Source organism: Mirounga angustirostris, unplaced genomic scaffold (assembly GCF_029215605.1).
Source record: "Mirounga angustirostris isolate CCGP_5_RB_7025 unplaced genomic scaffold, mMirAng1.0.hap1 SCAF_2, whole genome shotgun sequence".
In the NCBI taxonomy this organism is placed as follows: domain Eukaryota; kingdom Metazoa; phylum Chordata; class Mammalia; order Carnivora; family Phocidae; genus Mirounga; species Mirounga angustirostris.
Window position 1 is genome coordinate 56,454,153 of NW_026991710.1, and position 17,705 is coordinate 56,471,857.

A 17,705-nucleotide genomic window follows, 5' to 3' on the forward strand; every position below is an offset into this window, starting at 1 on the left:
AAGAAGAAAGTTTCTGACCATATAGTTTCTCTACTTAGCATCTCCTTCAGTGGTTCACTAATGATATATTAAGTCCAGATTTTTTAGCCTGAACTTTATGGCTCTCCCTGTATAATCCTCCTTCCTCCTTTCCTCTCTTTGCTTATGAATCTCCTCTGGTCTATCCAAACTAGATTACTGGAAACACCTTACTATTCCCTCCATTACTTATACTGTGAAAACTTGCTCATTCCATTCTTCTTTTTTTTTTTTTTAAGATTTTATATATTTATTTGATAGAGAGAGACACAGCAAGAGAGGGAACACAAGCGGGGGTGGGGGGGAGTGGGAGAGGGAGAAACAAGCTTCCCACTAAGCAGGGAGCCCGATGCAGGGGGCTCTATCCCAGGACCCTGGGATCACGACCTGAGCCAAAGGCAGACGCTTAACAGCTGAGCTACCCAGGTGCCCCTCATTCCATTATTCTTTTGGATATTTTTCTTCTCTTCCCATCTCCCTCCAATCATTACCTGGTAATAGTTCAAAAAATCTTACCCATCTGCAAGGTCCACATCAAATGCTTCTTTCTTTATGAAACCTTTTGATATTTTCAGACTAGATCTGATCTATTTAACTTTTTTGTCTTTGTGATTACATTTCTTTGTTATATTATACTTACACTCTTTATACATGTCTTATTTAACCTATTAGATTCCTTCTTTGTTTAAATCCCTTTTGGTGCAAGAACAATGGCTGCCACCTAGTTAGCACTTGGTAAATGTTTGCTTAGATCAATAAATTTTTGAAATTATTTAATTATTACTGTGGCTGATAATGACTGCTACCATTTATTTAGTGCTACCTAAAATGTTAGGCCTTTCATACATTTCATCTTTTACTTCATACAGCAACCCTATGAGGTAAGAAAAGAAATTGAGTCTGAGAAAAGTTAAGTAACATGTCCATGGTCCTATTATCTAGAAGCAGGCTGAACCAGAATTGAAATCTAAGTCTCTTTGATTCTAGTGCCTCTACTCTTACTTTCTACATTGTATTATTATTTTATTATTATAAGAAATATTAATTGAGGGCGCCTGGGTGGCTCAGTTGGTTAAGTGACTGCCTTCGGCTCGGGTCATGATCCTGGAGTCCCCCTGTTCCCTCTTTCGCTGTGTCTTTCTCTGTCAAATAAATAAATAAAATCTTAAAAAAAAAAAAGAAATATTAATTGATACTTACAAGACAAAGAGAGGTTTTAATTTTTAGTGCTGACTTTTTATAAAGTGTATCCTATACTCCCATCATGTATAAGGTATAAATATCAAAACAAAACAACACTGCCCAAACTTACGAGTGTTTAGGAGTATTATGTTACAAGTTGTGACCTTAGATTGCTAATCACTTATTGTAGACTATTTTTGGTGACTTTTAATCTTTTTTTTAAAAATTTTTTAATTTTATTATTATTTTTTATTTGACAGAGAGGGAGCACAAGTAGGCAGAGTGGTAGACAGAGGGAGAAGGAGAAGCAGACTCCCCGCTGAGCAGGGAGCCTGATGCGGGGCTCGATCCCAGGACTCCGGGATCATGACCTGAGCCGAAGGCAGACGCTTAACGACTGAGCCACCCAGGCGCCCAATTTTTGGTGACTTTTAAAGAGTCAGATTACTAACTACCCAAGAGATGCAGTGTTATTAGTTCATAATCATACTTTATTTTTTGACCAAATTCACATATTGAGCAAAGTATTACCTAGTTGGAGTTGTCTACCTTATCCTTCAAATTAATTCCAAGTGAGTTTAGATGTTTCTCGGAATCCACTTCTTTTAAAGAGGACTGACAGCTTGTCATCAGAAAAGATGTTCAAAAGAATATGACTTAAATATTTCTTAAGGTAATTTTTTTGAAAAGAATTTCTTTTCAGACTATTTCAAACTTTGAAGCTTCCAGTAATTTTAAGTTGCCAGAAGAGCATAAGGAATTCCCATATTTCTTTCACAACAGATTCCCCAGTTATTAACATTTTACTGCATTTGCTTCATCACTACTCTGTGTATATACTCATTAACATTAATTTTTTCTGAACCTTTTGAGCAAGTTGTAGCCATTAATGCCTCTTTTCCTCCTCATATTCAGCTGTGTATTTTCCAAAAACAAGGGCACTCTTCTACATCTCTTCTACGTAGCATACAGACCCTCCAGATCACTTCTTCCAGTCCATGGACACCATTCACATTTCATGACTGCTTCAACAATATCTCAGTTTTCCCTTTCTGGTCCAGGATCCAGGATCCTATCTAGGAATATGTATTGCATTTATTTGACTTATCTCTTCAGGTACCTACAATTTAGAATAATTCCTCAGTCTTTTTCTGGTATTGCCCTTTATATGGAAAAGAGTTAACATAGCAGGCCTGACTTATCTCTTGAAAGGCCTATTTACAAGGTTGATCTATGGATAGCAACTGGGAAGTTGGATTTCTTTTTCTTTTCTTTTTAAGTTTTCTTTATTTATTTGACAGTGAGCAAGAGAGAGAGCACAAGCAGGAGGAGCAGGAGAGGGAGAAGCAGGCTCCCCTGTGAGCAGGGAGCCCATGCGGGGCTCTATCCCAGGACCCTGGGATCATGACCTTAGCCAAAGGCAGACGCTTAACAACTGAGCCACCCAGGTGCCTTGGGAACTTGGATTTCAAAAGGGTTTCCACCTCCCTAACTTAAGATAAGACTGGCTCACTGTGCCTAAACTCTGTGTACAAACGGTATGGCTAATGCTTTCCTTCTGGGAATCTAGAATTTTAATATGTTTTTTCTTTTTCGCTGATTTTGGTTTGTGTTCTTTCACTGTAATAAATAATAGCTGTGAGTACAACTGTGTGCTGAGTTCTGTAAGTCCTCTTAGCAAATCATCAAACCTGGGGGTGGTCTTGGGGTCGCCTGACACAGGCTGTCTGACATTTCCTTATGACCACATTCAGGCTATGTATTCTTGGCTGGACACCATAGAAATGATCATTTTTTTCTCAGTGGATCATATTGGGGGCACACAATGTCAACCATCCCATCACTGGTGATGTTAACCCTGATTACTTTATCATCTTAGTGTCTGCAAGGTTTCTTTACCTCAAATTTGTCATTTCTCCCCTTGAAATTGACTAGTATTTTACTGTGAGTTTTTCTGATATTATACCAATATCCTTTGAACTAGGGAGAATTACTGCCACTTAGAATACTGCTGTGATCACTTTCTCCACAGAAACCTTCTCTAAAAAGCTGGTTAGAAAGAATGTATGTATTTCTTTGAAAGTAACAGGCACAGGATCTCTATAAAGATACTATAAAAACAAAAATGATCTTCCTTTTCTTTTTCCTTCCTTCTCCTTCCTTCCCTTCTTCCCTCCCCTCCTTCTGCCTTTCCTTCCATTTACTTCCCTCCCTTCCTTTTTATTTTGAGAGTCTTAAGTTTTGTCCATTGTTAGTGCTGAGGAGATGCGGTTGTTCTCATGCTTTGCCATCTTTAGCAGAAGATGCTTGGGATTGTACCAAGGAGAGGCATTTATTAGTAGCTTAGTACTGGTCCCTTGCAAAGTGTTATTGAGTGATTACCTCAGAGGATTTTGTCAGTTATTATTTATTATTATTATTAACCAAGAAATGAATATTCTACAGTTTGCAGTTGATAAGTTCATACCATGATGACAAATAAATTTCAAAGAGAATGGTCTGCCAAAAGTGGAATAAAAAATCAATGTGGGCAAAATAGAGTTACAGGATGAAGTCATCTTAGGTATAAACATGGCAAAAGAAGAAGAATGGGTCAGAAAATCATAAACTGTAGAAGTATAAGCAGTATATCAAAAAGCTTTGGGATATTGAAAGTTAGTATGCTTAAAAAAAGCTTCAGAATATTGAAAATTATTTTTAGGTCAACTGTGTCTGCTTTTGATTTTTGCATTTAAGAATACACCTGATCACTAACAAAATGAAAAATATGATTGGGAGGAAAGGCAAAAATGTTAAGGTTTCTTAACATGTGGGAGAAAACATGGATGAGTTCCTGTCTTTAAGTGAAGAGTAATGATGCTAAAAGTTCTACTATTCGTGGTCTCTGTCTCCTAAGAGGATCAAATAAGAACAGGCTTGAGTCCTCCTTAGAACTTTAGTTTCAGATTAGAAAGAATCTCGTGACTGTGAAAGTGATTAAGCAGTGGAAGAGAATACCAAATGTTGGGGAATCTCTTCCTGGAAACCTTCAAAGTAGACTTGCAGTCATCCCTGTTGCCCAGGGTTGGCAGTAAGGTATGCTGTTAGAATGTTTTTTCACGTGTATCATGTTGAGGTTTATTTTTCAGGTGTAAGTAGTTATGATTAAATGGAAAGCTTCCTTATTTAACCTATCTCAAGATCATTTTCATCATTTGAAATACTCTGTAGTATTTTTCCATTGTATTTTCTTTCACCTTCTTTGGTAGACTCACTGACCTATCATTTTGTCAGTTCAAACTGGAACAAGGTTAGAATAACAAAATTGATTCAAAGAGAGAAGCTAAGGGGTAGCAGTAATCTTGTTTCTTGGAAACTAAAATACAAAATGATAATTCAATTTAGAGATTTTATGCTTTGGAGTTTCAGCTGTGTGCATATTCCTTATCTTAAAAATCAGGTTGTGGTTTGTGTGTGTGTGTGTGTGTGTAACTCTATTATCATTCTTACCGAACTGTTTTTACCTACTCATTTACAAGCCTATCTCCTCTACTAGTCTGTTTTCCTTGACAGTATGGAAAGTTAGTGTCCCTTGGTCAAGAACAGTATTTCTCACGTGGTAGGTGCACATTAAATGTTGATTATAACAAAGGATAGTGTTCTGTTAATACCCAGGTCCTATAGGCATCTTTATTTGGGTTGCTGTTTTTCTTTAAAGGCATATTTAGCTCCTCAGCCAAATGTACTCAGATATTGACTCATTTTCTTTGTGCATGTTACTTTGGAGCTTCCATGTCATTCTCTATCCTTAACCCAAAATTTAAAGCCCCAAGTTAAAAGAATTGTATAAGAAGAATTGCATAAGGAGAAATGTTTTTCAAAGAAGAAAAACAACCATAAAGATTAAAGGTGGTTATCAGAGAAGTGGAGAAGTGGAAAGCTAGCTAGGTTTTCTACTATGGCAATGTATGATTCTAAAATATAAATGCTGTATATAAAGAAAAGCTTACAAAAAATGAGTTTGATGGGACCTGCTTAGTTTGGATCATGATAAATGCAAAATAGTCTAGTAACACTTTAAAGGCTCTAAATTTAAATGCTAAATGCAAAATATCTTTATTTAGAGGAGCAGATTGTTTAAAACATGTCCTGTGTACATTCATAATATGCACACGTATATAATATAAAAATATACACATTTTGTATAGGTATATACTGATATTCTGTGTCTATTATCTTTCCAATACAGATATGAGTATCATTGGGCAGATGGAACAAACATAAAGAAGCCTATTAAGTGCTCTGCACCAAAGTATATTGATTACCTGATGACTTGGGTTCAGGACCAGTTGGATGATGAGACATTATTTCCATCAAAAATTGGTATAATTGTTTTGTATAATCGGAATCTGTTATGATTTATCTAATTTTTTTTTTTTAAAGATTTTATTTATTTATTTGACAGAGACACAGCGAGAGAGAGAGCACAAGCAGGGGCAGAGGGAGGGGAGAAGCAGCCTTCTCGCTGAGCAGGGAGCCCGATGTGGCACTCGATCCCAGGACCCTGGGATCATGACCTGAGCCCAAGGCAGACGCTTAACGACTGAGCCACCCAGGCGCCCCTATGATTTATCTAATTTTATGTGTTTCTAGAGCTTATTGGCTCTCTATTCCAGGAACCATACTAAACTGCCATACCTATCAAAATATTTCTAATTTTATACATTTAAAAGTGTTTTATCTTTTTCACACTGAGTTTATCATGAACATTAAGTGAAAGCTCCCTGTAATTTTAAACAACAAGAAGATTAGTGTATCTTGGATAGTAACAAAATTTAGCCTGTGTTATAGAAAAAAGATACTGGGTATGCAGAGAGTATCATCTGCCACAGTCATACCCATTTCTTGTTTAGGGAAGGAGTTTATATGCCTTATTTCTAGTTTTACAGTGTATTTGTGGCAGAGAGGGAGTTTGAATTTATGACTACAGTGTGAATCTTACAGACTGTGAAATCAAGCTAGGTGAGAAGAAAACAAGATTTGCGGGGTTAGCCTGTTATCTACTGGTGACTTTTGCTTTTTTATATTTGCTTTTAAGGAAATTATATTTTCTTTCACGTGGAAATTGTTCACATCAAGATAATTCATATGATTTTACCCTCTCAAACTTCTTACAACTTGTGTTTTCTGAAGAAAATAAGAATTTGTTCTTCTATCAACAGACAACTTTTTGACTATATTGTATGCTTTTAGAGTTTGGAAGAATGATGTGGTGGAGGAGACCGCAATGTAAATAGTTGCTGTTATTATGGATTGTTTTAAACACATTTATTGAATGTTTTAACTACTTTGGAGCCTTTGTAATAAAAGATCTGTTTTTCAGGACTGCATTACTTATATCCATCATAATCATTTTGGTTAAGTGCTATCACCTTAGCTTTTATCTCCTGTAATATATTTTATATATATATTTTAAATAACCTTTTATTATGACTGAATTTCACATATATTTTATATTTTATAACCTTTTATTTTGAATGAATTTCAGGCTTTTAGAAAATTTGCAAGAATTATGCAAAGAATCCCTATATACCCTTCTTCCAGATTTTTTTCCTTCTTCCAGATTTTTCAGTGGCTAACGTTTTACCACATTTGTCTTCTCTCTCCTCCCCCCAACTTCATGTTTTCTTTTTCCTGAACTGCTTGAGAGTAAGTTTTATGTATGATGCCCCTTTATCCAAATCTGCTTCAATGTGCATTTTCTTAGAAAATCACAGTATAACTATCAAAATCAGGAATTTAACAATGATACAATACTATTTAATTTATAGATTTTCTTCAGATTTTTCAAATGTTCCCAATAATATCCTTTATAGTAAAAGAAAATCTTTGACTTCTGTTTTCATTCACTTGTCATGTTTCTGTAGCTTTCTTTAGTATGGAATATGTATACTTCATTCTTTTTTGGTCCTTCATGACATTGATCTTTTTGAAGAGTATAAGCATACTAATTTATATAGTGTCCCTTCATTTTGGTTTGTCTTATGTTTCTTTGTGATCTATTTATGTATAAATAGATCACTGTATATATATATACAATATACTATATACATAAATATATAATATTTAAATATATATATATATACACGTGTGTGTGTGTGTGTGTGTGTGTGTGTATATATATTTAAGACTTTTGTTTTAAAGTAATCTCTGCACCCAGCATGGGGCTTGAACTTAAAACCCCAACCCTCTACTGACTGAGCCAGCCAGGTGCCCTGTGACCTATAATATTTTAAAATGAGCAGAAGGCAATGTGATAAGGCAATGTGATAACACTGAATCCAATCTGGGTCATTTAGCCAGTTTGACAAAAGACATGGAATTTTGTATTTTTTCTAGTCTTGTATTTGTTTAATTCTGTAAAAGTGCTCTTACTCATAAAACAGTGAACCTCATTGAGGGGGACTGCAGCTAATTTCAGAATAAATGTAGACCTGGAAGTGTTAGGAAATAATTTCCATAGAGAAAACATAAAAATGTATTGCAGGCATTGTAAGCAACACTGAGCATGGTTAATATTGTTTGTGTTCAGCAAATATTTATACTGAGACTTGATGTTAAGAAATCTGAGGATATGAGTGTGAGTTTTAGCTTCATTACCATCTTAGGCATACATTTATTTCATTTTAGTAAAGTGGTAGGTAAAAAGGCTTAAGGGGCTTGCTAACGTCTGGTTCTAATTCCATGGAAGTTTTAAAGTTTATTTTCATTCATGATATGTTGAGAACTTCCAGAAAGTAGAGTGGGTATTATTAGTAATTCACAAATACTTCCTTTTAGCTTTGTCTTGTTAATTTATGTTACCGTTTGTTGACAAACTCCTACTGCCTTGTTCTTGTCTCTTCTTAATAGAGGGCGTTGTTTATCTATTTATTAGGTGTCCCATTCCCGAAGAATTTCATGTCTGTGGCAAAAACTATACTCAAACGCCTCTTTAGGGTTTATGCTCACATTTATCACCAGCATTTCGACCCTGTGATCCAACTTCAGGAGGAAGCGCATCTCAATACATCTTTCAAGCACTTTATTTTTTTTGTCCAGGTAAGTTGAATTATGAGGCCTTTTTTGCTCAGTAAAACCAGTTATCTGCTGAGTTCCAAGGTGAATCCTGCATCCATACTTTTAGGATAAAATTTGCCTTCTCTGTCTAGTCTTTATCCTCTTTTATACTTACCATGATGATAAGGCCTTTTTCTGAATTCCATTCATCTCCAGATTGGTGGCATGCAAGTCTAAAATGGATCTTTGAGGTCTTGCTTTGAATTTGCTTCATTTAGCAGGCCATATGGAGGGACTGAGTTAGGAACCTGGCTAGTTTGGCAGGCCTGTAGATGAACTTGGTACCTTTAGCACATTAGCATTCCTCCTAATCGTCTTAACCCTTAATTCCTGTCTACCCTAGATTTTTTTTTTTTTTAAGATTTTATTTATTTATTTGAGAGAGAGAGAATGAGAGACAGCACAAGAGGGAAGAGGGCAGAGGGAGAAGCAGACCCCCTGCTGAGCAGGGAGCCCGATGTGGGACTCGATCCCGGGACTCCAGGATCATGACCTGAGCCGAAGGTAGTCGCTTAACCAACTGAGCCACCCAGGCGCCCAGATTTGTTTTTTTAAAGCATATTCTGGCCTGGAAATGGACTTTGTATATAATACCTTTTTTTCTTCCTTTTTAAAACCATATTCTGAATAATTTTTAAGTGAGGTACTACTCATTATATCCAAAGAAGAAAAAAAGATCCCAAGGAGTGTTGCTATTCCAGAGGTCCATTAGTCTTTTCTGACTCTGGTTGACCTCCTCTTCCTTCTCCCTTTAGTTCTCAGAGGTGTAGACTAAGAGAAGTTGGATATTTTCATCCTGCTATAATATGTAGACCACTAATAGGCAGGAGTGAAAAAGAGGTGGAAATGGTTAAGCTGACCAGCTTTTTTGTTGTTGTCGGAGGTTGAGAGGGTAGATGATAGGCAGAAGTCCAAATCTTGAATCTGTGTAATTTTTTTTATATCTGTGGGCATATACTTATAAATGCCCTCCCCTTACCCCATCTCCACTAAAGAAAAATGTGTCTATTTTCCCTCTATACCTACCTCTCATACTGAACACACACATTTTGTGTCTTAACTTCACTTATATAAACACATTTTAGGAGATCTTAACTTGCCAAAACTGTTGCTCCAAGCAGTTACTTCACCATGGTATCCCACCTACAGACACCCATAGAAACAAAGAAAATGTTATTTCAAAGTTTGCTTCTGTGCTTTGGTTTAGGCAGAACATGATTGCCAGTGTTCAGGTTTTAGTGATTTAGGATTGGGTTTTATCTTACTGTATGATCTTACCTTTTTTTTTTTTTTTTTTAAGATTTTATTTATTTATTTGAGAAACAGAAAGAGCATGAGCAGGGGGAGAGGCAGAGGGAGAGGGGAGGCAGACTCCCTACTGAGTGCGGATCCTGTCTCATCTTGGGGCTTGATCCCAGGACCCCGAGATCATGACCTGAGCCGAAGTCAGACTCCCAACCAGCTGAGCCACCCATGCATCACTGTATGATCTCATAAAGTACAATGTTATCTCTCAACTCCTAGCAAATAGTAGGGGATTGATAAATACAGCATTACCACATCTGAGCCTTTTTATATCTTAAGACACTGTGACCTTCTTAAAGGTAGGTCCATTAATTATACAGTCACCCCTTGACTGAGCAAGAGGGGCCTCTGCCCTGGCCTCACTACTTAGAGAACCCTATTCTGGCACTTCTCTAGCTGTACTCCCTACAGTGTAAGGGACCCACAGGACAAAGAACATACCTCCCAGATTCCACTGGTTTGTGCTTAGGTACCTCACACTTCAGCATTTCCTTTCCACATCGTCCCAGTTGTATTTCCAGTGTCTGCATGGGTCTTATCCTTGGGTCCATTCTTTCAAGGGAAAGTCATATCTCTGATATATGTACCTCTAAATCTAGGCTAGTGGGTAGTCAGATGGCAGCAGTTTGTGAAGGTGTCTGGCCATGGCCTATATAAATCAGCCAGGTGTCACACTCCTGCAAGTGAGGCCCCTTGAAGTGCAGGGTGGAGCTGGGGGTTGGAAGATCAGGGAGATTTGCTGAGGGTCAGGGACAGGCTCTCCTCGTTACTACTTTCCAGTGTAGAATCCTGAGGAATTTTGAGAATTCTAAATTTGATTCTGTTTTCTTGCTCACTATAAAGGCACATTTGTCAAGGCGGGAAAATAGAACATGTTTTATTTAACAATGTAGCTTAATGTAAAATTTAATAGTCATATGATATATATCCATTTGTGTTCTTAGTCCAGATCCCACAAATCTTAGGGGTAGGCTTGCTCTTAATGCCCCTAATGCTTCTCCCCAGTATTTACTATAGTGGTTGGCATATGATCATGTTAATAAATGAACGAAAATGGGAACTCAGAATGCCCCACTATGGCAGAAGATCAGAAGTATAGACAGTCGATATTTATTAGCCTTACAATTTTATAGTTTGGGGGAAATCTGTTGAGAACTGAACTTCAGAATGACAGGGGTGGAATTTTAAAGAAGCAAAAATTAAATCCAGGCTTCCTAATTTGTTTCTTATAGGACTTTACACGTTACTCATCTTATTCTCATACCCCATTTCATGATAGTTTGCAGGTGTTAACTCTTTCACTCTTCTTATAATGCTGAAATTTGCCTAAGATGCTAGATTTTTTGGTCCCCATTTGGCTGACTATATCTAAATGATAGTCAGGTTATTCCCTTTTAACAAGAAGCAGCACTCCCACTTACTGTTATGCCAGGGATTTACATGAAGTGGTTAACACACAGTATCACGTTTAGTCCCCACAGTAATTTTATGAGGTAGGGGGATTTACTCTAATATTATTATAGACATGTACAACATAATATCCAAAGTGCTTAAGTGATTTGTCTAAGGAAGACACAGCTAGGGAAGAGAAAAACATTTTATTGAAAAAAAGATTAGACTTTTATTTACTTTGAAAGCTAATTTCCAACAAGTGTTAATAGGAATCTGCTTTGGAATGAGACGTAAATAATACATCTTTACTATTTTTTCCTACCTTTATCATGCATAGGAATTCAACCTTATTGATAGAAGAGAACTTGCACCACTCCAAGAACTGATTGAAAAACTCACCTCAAAGGACAGATAAAAGGATGAAGAGCTGTGCAAGTTGTTCCTCAAGTGAAGTGTGTGGAGTGTATATGGATTTTGTTGTGTTTTATTTTTATTTCGGTCGTTTTTGTCTTAGGTTTGGGGGGCTTGTTTGGGTTAGTTTTTCTTTATTCTGAATAAATGAAACTATAGTCTATTGCTAGAGGAAGCCAAGAACCATTCTCTATATATTTGATATAGGGGTAAATTTTGTCTTAGTGGCATACAGATTTTTTGTTTTTTTTTTTTTACTTGGTTTGATTACTTGCAAAATTTTTGATAATACTCTGTGTTGAAAGAAAATGCTTACTTGATTGGACTGCTGATGGATGGGGGTTCTGTGTTATGTAAATTGTGGCCAATTTTTGAAGTCCCCAAAAGACTTACGTTTTTAAGTGCCTTGGCAGGCTTACTTCTGAGGTGCAAAGCACAGACATAGAACTGAACAGGGCTTGAAATATTAGGAATACTACCCAGGGCGCTTACTGATGCATGTTTTAAAATTCTATGATAAAAGCCATAGTTTACCTAAATTGGTGATCTCCAGCTTTTACTACACTGAAGAAATACAATTTGTAAAGGTGTGCATGTAGAACATAAAAAATTAGTATTATTTTTGATATTGGTGGTAATTCTGTTCAACAAATGCTTAAAGTTCTACAAGCAGGTCTTTTTCCATCTATTGATATCTGTGATACTGAAACTTGCAGATGTTGACGTGTAATACCTATTGCATTTTAGCTTCTTTCTACATGTTAACTGCACTGTGGGTGTGAAAATTCAGGTTATATATAGGTTTGCCATCTTCAGAGGTGATGCTGAACTGTGAGGTTTCTTAGCAATTGCCAAATGAGCCATAAGTCTACAGAATTCCCTTCTATGAAGAGGAGGGGATGGATAGGAGTGTGTGTTTGGTTGGGACGGTTAATTTGTATGGGGAGCTATAGATGGGATTAAGTATGGTGAGTCAAGTTCAAAAAGTCTTGTCTTAAAATCCTTGAATAGAGTGGCATTAAGATTTTAATCAATATCTTGTAAACAAAGTCTTAGAGACTTCCTTTTAGGAATCAACTTCCATGAGAAGTTAAAAATAAAATATTAATTTTAGGTGTAGACGTTAAACATGGAATTTAAGGACTATTTGGGGAAATTGATCATGCTCCAGCATTTCCATTCAGTGAATGGAGCTGGTGTTTGCCTGTCATTTTAAAATGATACAGTACCTTCTTTGCTTATGATAGGCCCAATTTGAAGCATTCTGACTTCTAATTTTTCCACTGTGAAAGGAAATCTTTTTCTTTGCAGTGATACCAGACAATGAAAGTGCTAATTCAGTAGTATTAACTTGTGCATTTTATTTGTCATGACTCTCTAGTGAATTATTCCCATGAGTAAAAAGTTCAGAAACTTAGTTTTTAAAATAATGTTAACATTTTTTTACTTCAGTTTTATTCTCAAGAAATATCTTTTTCAGACTTCCAGTTTTAATTTTGTCATTTCTAGTAAATCTCTTTCTCCTTCAGTTACCTATATATATTCTTTCTTCAGTTTGAAATACACACCTTTTTCCTTGTAGAGTAGAAATTTTGTTCTGAAATTATATAGACTAAAAATGGTCACTAGGAAAGAATCTTATGAAATCAGTTTGTTTTGGCATAACGAGAGCAGTGATACAATTTAATGCCATTGCAATTATGATCAGTAGGAACTGCCTTTTTCTCCATTTCATTTCTAACAATCATTCTCCAAGTACCAATAGTAGAAGTAACAGGAGAGCCTGGCAGAGGCAAATATATTGGACACTTACTGGTATTGTGTATGAGAACAAGCTGATTTCCTTAAAACGAACCTTTTATTATCCAAATAGGTAATATCAGCCACTATGGTTGATTCAAAAATAAAATTTGGTGTCAGATAATTTTGAGTCTATTTATTTATGAAAATGAAGCACGTGGTTTTTCAAGTAGTCTTCCATACTGCATTTGACTTTATATAAACCCAGTAACAAAGGGGTTGCAATAGCCAAGTGTAGAGAACAGTGAAAAATTGTTCTTGCTCTTTTTAAGCCTTACACGGTAGTACACTGTAAAAATGGAAAAAATGTTTCTATAAATTAATGTTCAGTAGTAGGCCCTACTTTCCTACTGTATGTAGATAGGAGTTTGTTGTCACTGTGTCAGAATCTCAGGTGCCTGCTTCTGAGTATTCCTTTCAACAGAGGTATTATTAGGAAGTAAGGAGATGTGTAAGTGTATATATGGTAACAAAGTAGAGAAGTTCTCCCAGGGAGAGGCCTGGAACTGTACATGGTGTTACATGGCTATAGGTAAGGAAACACTCACCAGAGCATGTGAGAAATAACTGATTTATCAAAACGTTGCTTTGATTAGTTCCCATGAGCATTAGTAAGATGCCCTTTATAGAATAAGAATCAAATCTCAGTTTTACAGCAGAGTTTGATACAATTGTGTATTAGATTCTTTCCAGATCTCTTAATTTATAAATAAGCAAGATAATGATTTTCCCCCTTGCTCTTTATACAGAGATATAAAGCAAAAGTTGGTTTTCTCATCCACTAATAAAAGCATAAAATATAAAATAGTAAGTTAACATAGTATTATTGTCACAATGCTTTGGTTAAATTTGAAATGAAGCAAGTTTTAGGAATGATTTTAAATGATGGAGAGAGATTTTAAATGGTGGTGGAGAGAAATTAATAACAGAGTGAAAATCTGTTACTAAGCAGTAGATGGTGCTACTGGATTTCATTTGCTGACTTGATTATTTTGTTTCCCATAAAAACCATGGCATTAGACTGCATTAAAACAGTAGCACGTGTTAGTTTAGCTGGAAGAGGCTTTGGTGGTCAGTTTACTTTGAATTGAAAGATTTTAGATTGCTCTTTCTCCGTTTGTCATTTGTAAATTCTAAAGGGTCAGCATAAAATGTATTAGGTGGGAGAAGACAGGTTTAGTGTGTAATATATCTCAGACTGAGTTACTGCCTGGCTTATCAGGAAAGATAAAACACTACAATCTCTTATCTTCAGGAAATACAGATGGTGTGGATATTTATATTTTACATGTAATCACCAAACTCCATTTTATGTATTAGCATTTTCCCTGCTTATGGGAAAAGAGCAAAATGACATTTCTTTTATACCTTTATGTACACCCTCTCTGAGAGAGGTTTTGATAACCACTGAAATGGTAAAATATGTGAGATACAATTATTAAGTTGTAGGGCTTTCTTTTAAAATAAGTATGTCATACCTTAAACATCCAAATGAGAGTTGATCTTCAGGGTGGTTCCTGGGGAGCACTACTCTTACCAGCTGTGTTTTGAAGGTGTAACGTTTTTGGAACATTTTTAGAGATGCCTTGAGAATTGGTTTATGACTATGCAAGAAAATCTATTCCATCATTTTAGTTGCACTGAAAACTTTTGGCAGCTTAATATGACCTATCTCAGCCACCAAACCAACTCTACTTTGCTGGTTTCTTAGAACTAAACCATTAGGGAAGTTCAGAAGACTGCCATAGGTTCTAAATTTGCAAGAGAGAACGTTTTGAGCATTGGTAGCATCATTTAATAAAGGGATAGTTTCTTGATGTCACTACTTTGAAGTATCATTTGGATGTATAGGTTTTATTTAATTCTTAAAAATTTAGTTTAATTACCTTACAGCTAAATATAATAATTAAAAAAATCAAAGTCTATCTCTTGTTTTCTACTTTTGTTTCTTTCCCTGATAACTTTTGAATTTTATCTCAACTACTGTAGGATAGTTTTGATTGAAGGGATAGTAAGAAAAAATGGATCCAATATTTAAGATAGAAGTAGCTTAAGGTAACAACAGCCTTTACTGTTTAAACATATTTTCACTCAAATGAACAAATGAATTTAAAGACTGCAGATCATTGTACAAAGAAATTGGAATAAATTTTATGTAATAATTATGCTGAATTTTAAGCCTGCATATCACAGATAAAATATTTAAAATTGTATAATCATTTCATACATTGTTTATAACTTTAAAATTTTGAATGTCTTTTTAAAAGATGTGGGATCAGAAGTATATTTGTAATTTGAAAATGTGACTGCATACCAAGAGGAAAACTGATTTTGAAACTTAATCTGATATTCTAAAGAACAGACCTAATTTTTAGAAGCGCTATTCTGGATCTGTACTTTTAAGAACCACTCCTAAAATAACTTAAATATTAGAGTTTTGTCATAATGTTAAGATTCACCCATAGGAATTACTGTTTTTCAGTATCAGTGTAATGGTGTATGAGATTAATATTTAGAGGTAAAGATATGTCAAGATTTAATGGAAAAGTTTAAGATACAGCAATTCTGACTGTAAACAATTTGAATTTTTAAGATGTTTCTAATGAGTTAATCATAGAGAATATTTTATTTTAAAGGTATAATACTGTGTTCCACGTCTTCCATTTATAGCTGACCTGGTACTTAAATGTTGACAAAGGAGAAAAAATACAGGTTAAAATATTGAATAATCTCAGTTTTGCAAGTATGATGCAAGTTCTTTTTCTGCATGTAATGCTGTGCAACAGAAAATTTTAGATTACAATTCTCAAAGATACTGAAATCACTGGCCTTTTTTCATTCTATGTTTGTCATCTCCTTTTCCTTAAGTTACTTCTTACGCTATTGACTTACCACCTCCCAACCCCCCATCGCACTAAGAAAACGAAGTAAGTTGATTGTGCGGGTCCTCCTTGTTAGTGATTCTGAAGTACTTTCTATCAATACATTGACAGAAGTGTTGGAAGGTGCAACATATATAAGCATTTTTGGTTTGTTTTGGTTGACAGCTTCATTTAAATTGTGTCACTAAACCTGAGATTATTAGTGATTTAAAATTTTTGTTAATATTTAATTTTTCTTCTGTGTATTACATTCTTATGTTAGTGTTTTACACATGTTTTCATTTTAATTTTGTTCTGAAATACTTGTGCAGGTTATAAAATAGATTAGTGCATTTTCATGTTAAGAACATGTTTCTCCTTAAATTGTTCTGCAGAGATAACTATTTTTAGGGGAAAATAGTTTTTTACAGCCACTAGATTGTATTTGTTATTTTTGTACATGCATAACTAAGGTGGTAAGGGCCCTAATCCTGTGGGGAACACTTAACTTTTGTTCTATTTGAAATTTTCCTATACATTATTACTTAAAATTATCAAAGAACTGTCATGAAATCTAGTTGAGAGATAATACAATAAACATGACAAGACTTAAAAGTTGGATAGAGATCATTTCTGGGGACAAAAGCTGAATACTGCCAGTGCCATATAATGGAAGCATAGTGGCAGCATTCACACAGTGTAAATAATGCAGAGAATGCGAAAGACCGGGATCCTGCTCTCATGAAGATACACAATTTTTCTCTATTTTAAGTAGCTGGATGGGGAAAAATGGTCTAAAATAGGAAATGCAACATGAACACTATTGAAAACTGTGCCAAGATTACTCAAATTCTAGTTATTACTGATCAAAGTTTAACTGCTTCATCATTTTATTTTAAAAGGGGATACTGAATGTCAGAAAATCTGTCATATGTTTAATTAAGAGATGTAAATAATGTATACAGGCTTGTATGTGATGGGATGGGAAATATTTAAATTCTAGGTTTTTTTTTTTTTAAAGGAAGAAACTGAATGTTTATTTAAAAAATTAATAAATAGTTCTGTTTGACCATGAATCCTGACTTTGCATTACTGATTATTTTTGCTATAGATGTTCTCACATTAAACACATTCCTAGGGAAATACTGAAAGTATGGAATATGTTGGACATTTAAAATTTGTTAGGCATTATTTTAAAGATTTATTTATTTTAGAGAAAGCGCACATGCATGCGTACATGTGAGTTGGAGGATGGGCAGAGAGAGAGAATCTTGAAGCAGACTCCTCGCTGAATGTGGAGCCCGATGTGGGGCTCCATCCCACAACCCATGAGATTATGACCTGAGCTGAAACCAAGAGCCGGATACTTAACCGACTGAGCCACCCAGGTGTCCCTGTTAGGCATTATTTTTAATAAGGTTCACAACCACCCCAGAGGTTAGTATCTCATTGTCTTACATACTAGAAAATTGAAGCTCAGGAATTGTATAAGTCACTGATTAGGACTAGGATTTAAAAACCCAAATAGGCTTGACCTTGAAGCCAATGCTTTTGTTTGTTTTCTTTAAATATTCTACTGCCAGGAGAACAGTTAGCAAAATAATTATTTGTTGGCCTTTCTATCAAGCTTTTATCTAA

At 35.3% G+C, this 17,705-nt stretch overlaps 1 protein-coding gene across 5 annotated transcripts in view; it reads left to right on the forward strand.

Moving 5' to 3' along the window:
* Positions 1–17,143, forward strand: part of MOB1B (MOB kinase activator 1B) — a 65,321-nt gene extending 48,178 nt beyond the window's left edge. For 4 of the 5 annotated variants that reach the window (XM_064584556.1, XM_045881044.3, XM_064584557.1 and 1 more), the window contains 3 exons: positions 5,429–5,562; positions 8,117–8,280; positions 11,333–17,143. In XM_064584556.1, the coding sequence (XP_064440626.1) occupies positions 5,429–5,562; positions 8,117–8,280; positions 11,333–11,410 (376 nt within the window). In that variant the 3' untranslated portion in view covers positions 11,411–17,143. Of the gene's footprint in view, positions 1–5,428; positions 5,563–6,277; positions 6,469–8,116; positions 8,281–11,332 lie in introns of those variants that run through there. The other variant, XM_054508901.2, reaches the window with a different exon arrangement.
* The last annotated feature ends 562 nt before the right edge of the window (positions 17,144–17,705 follow it).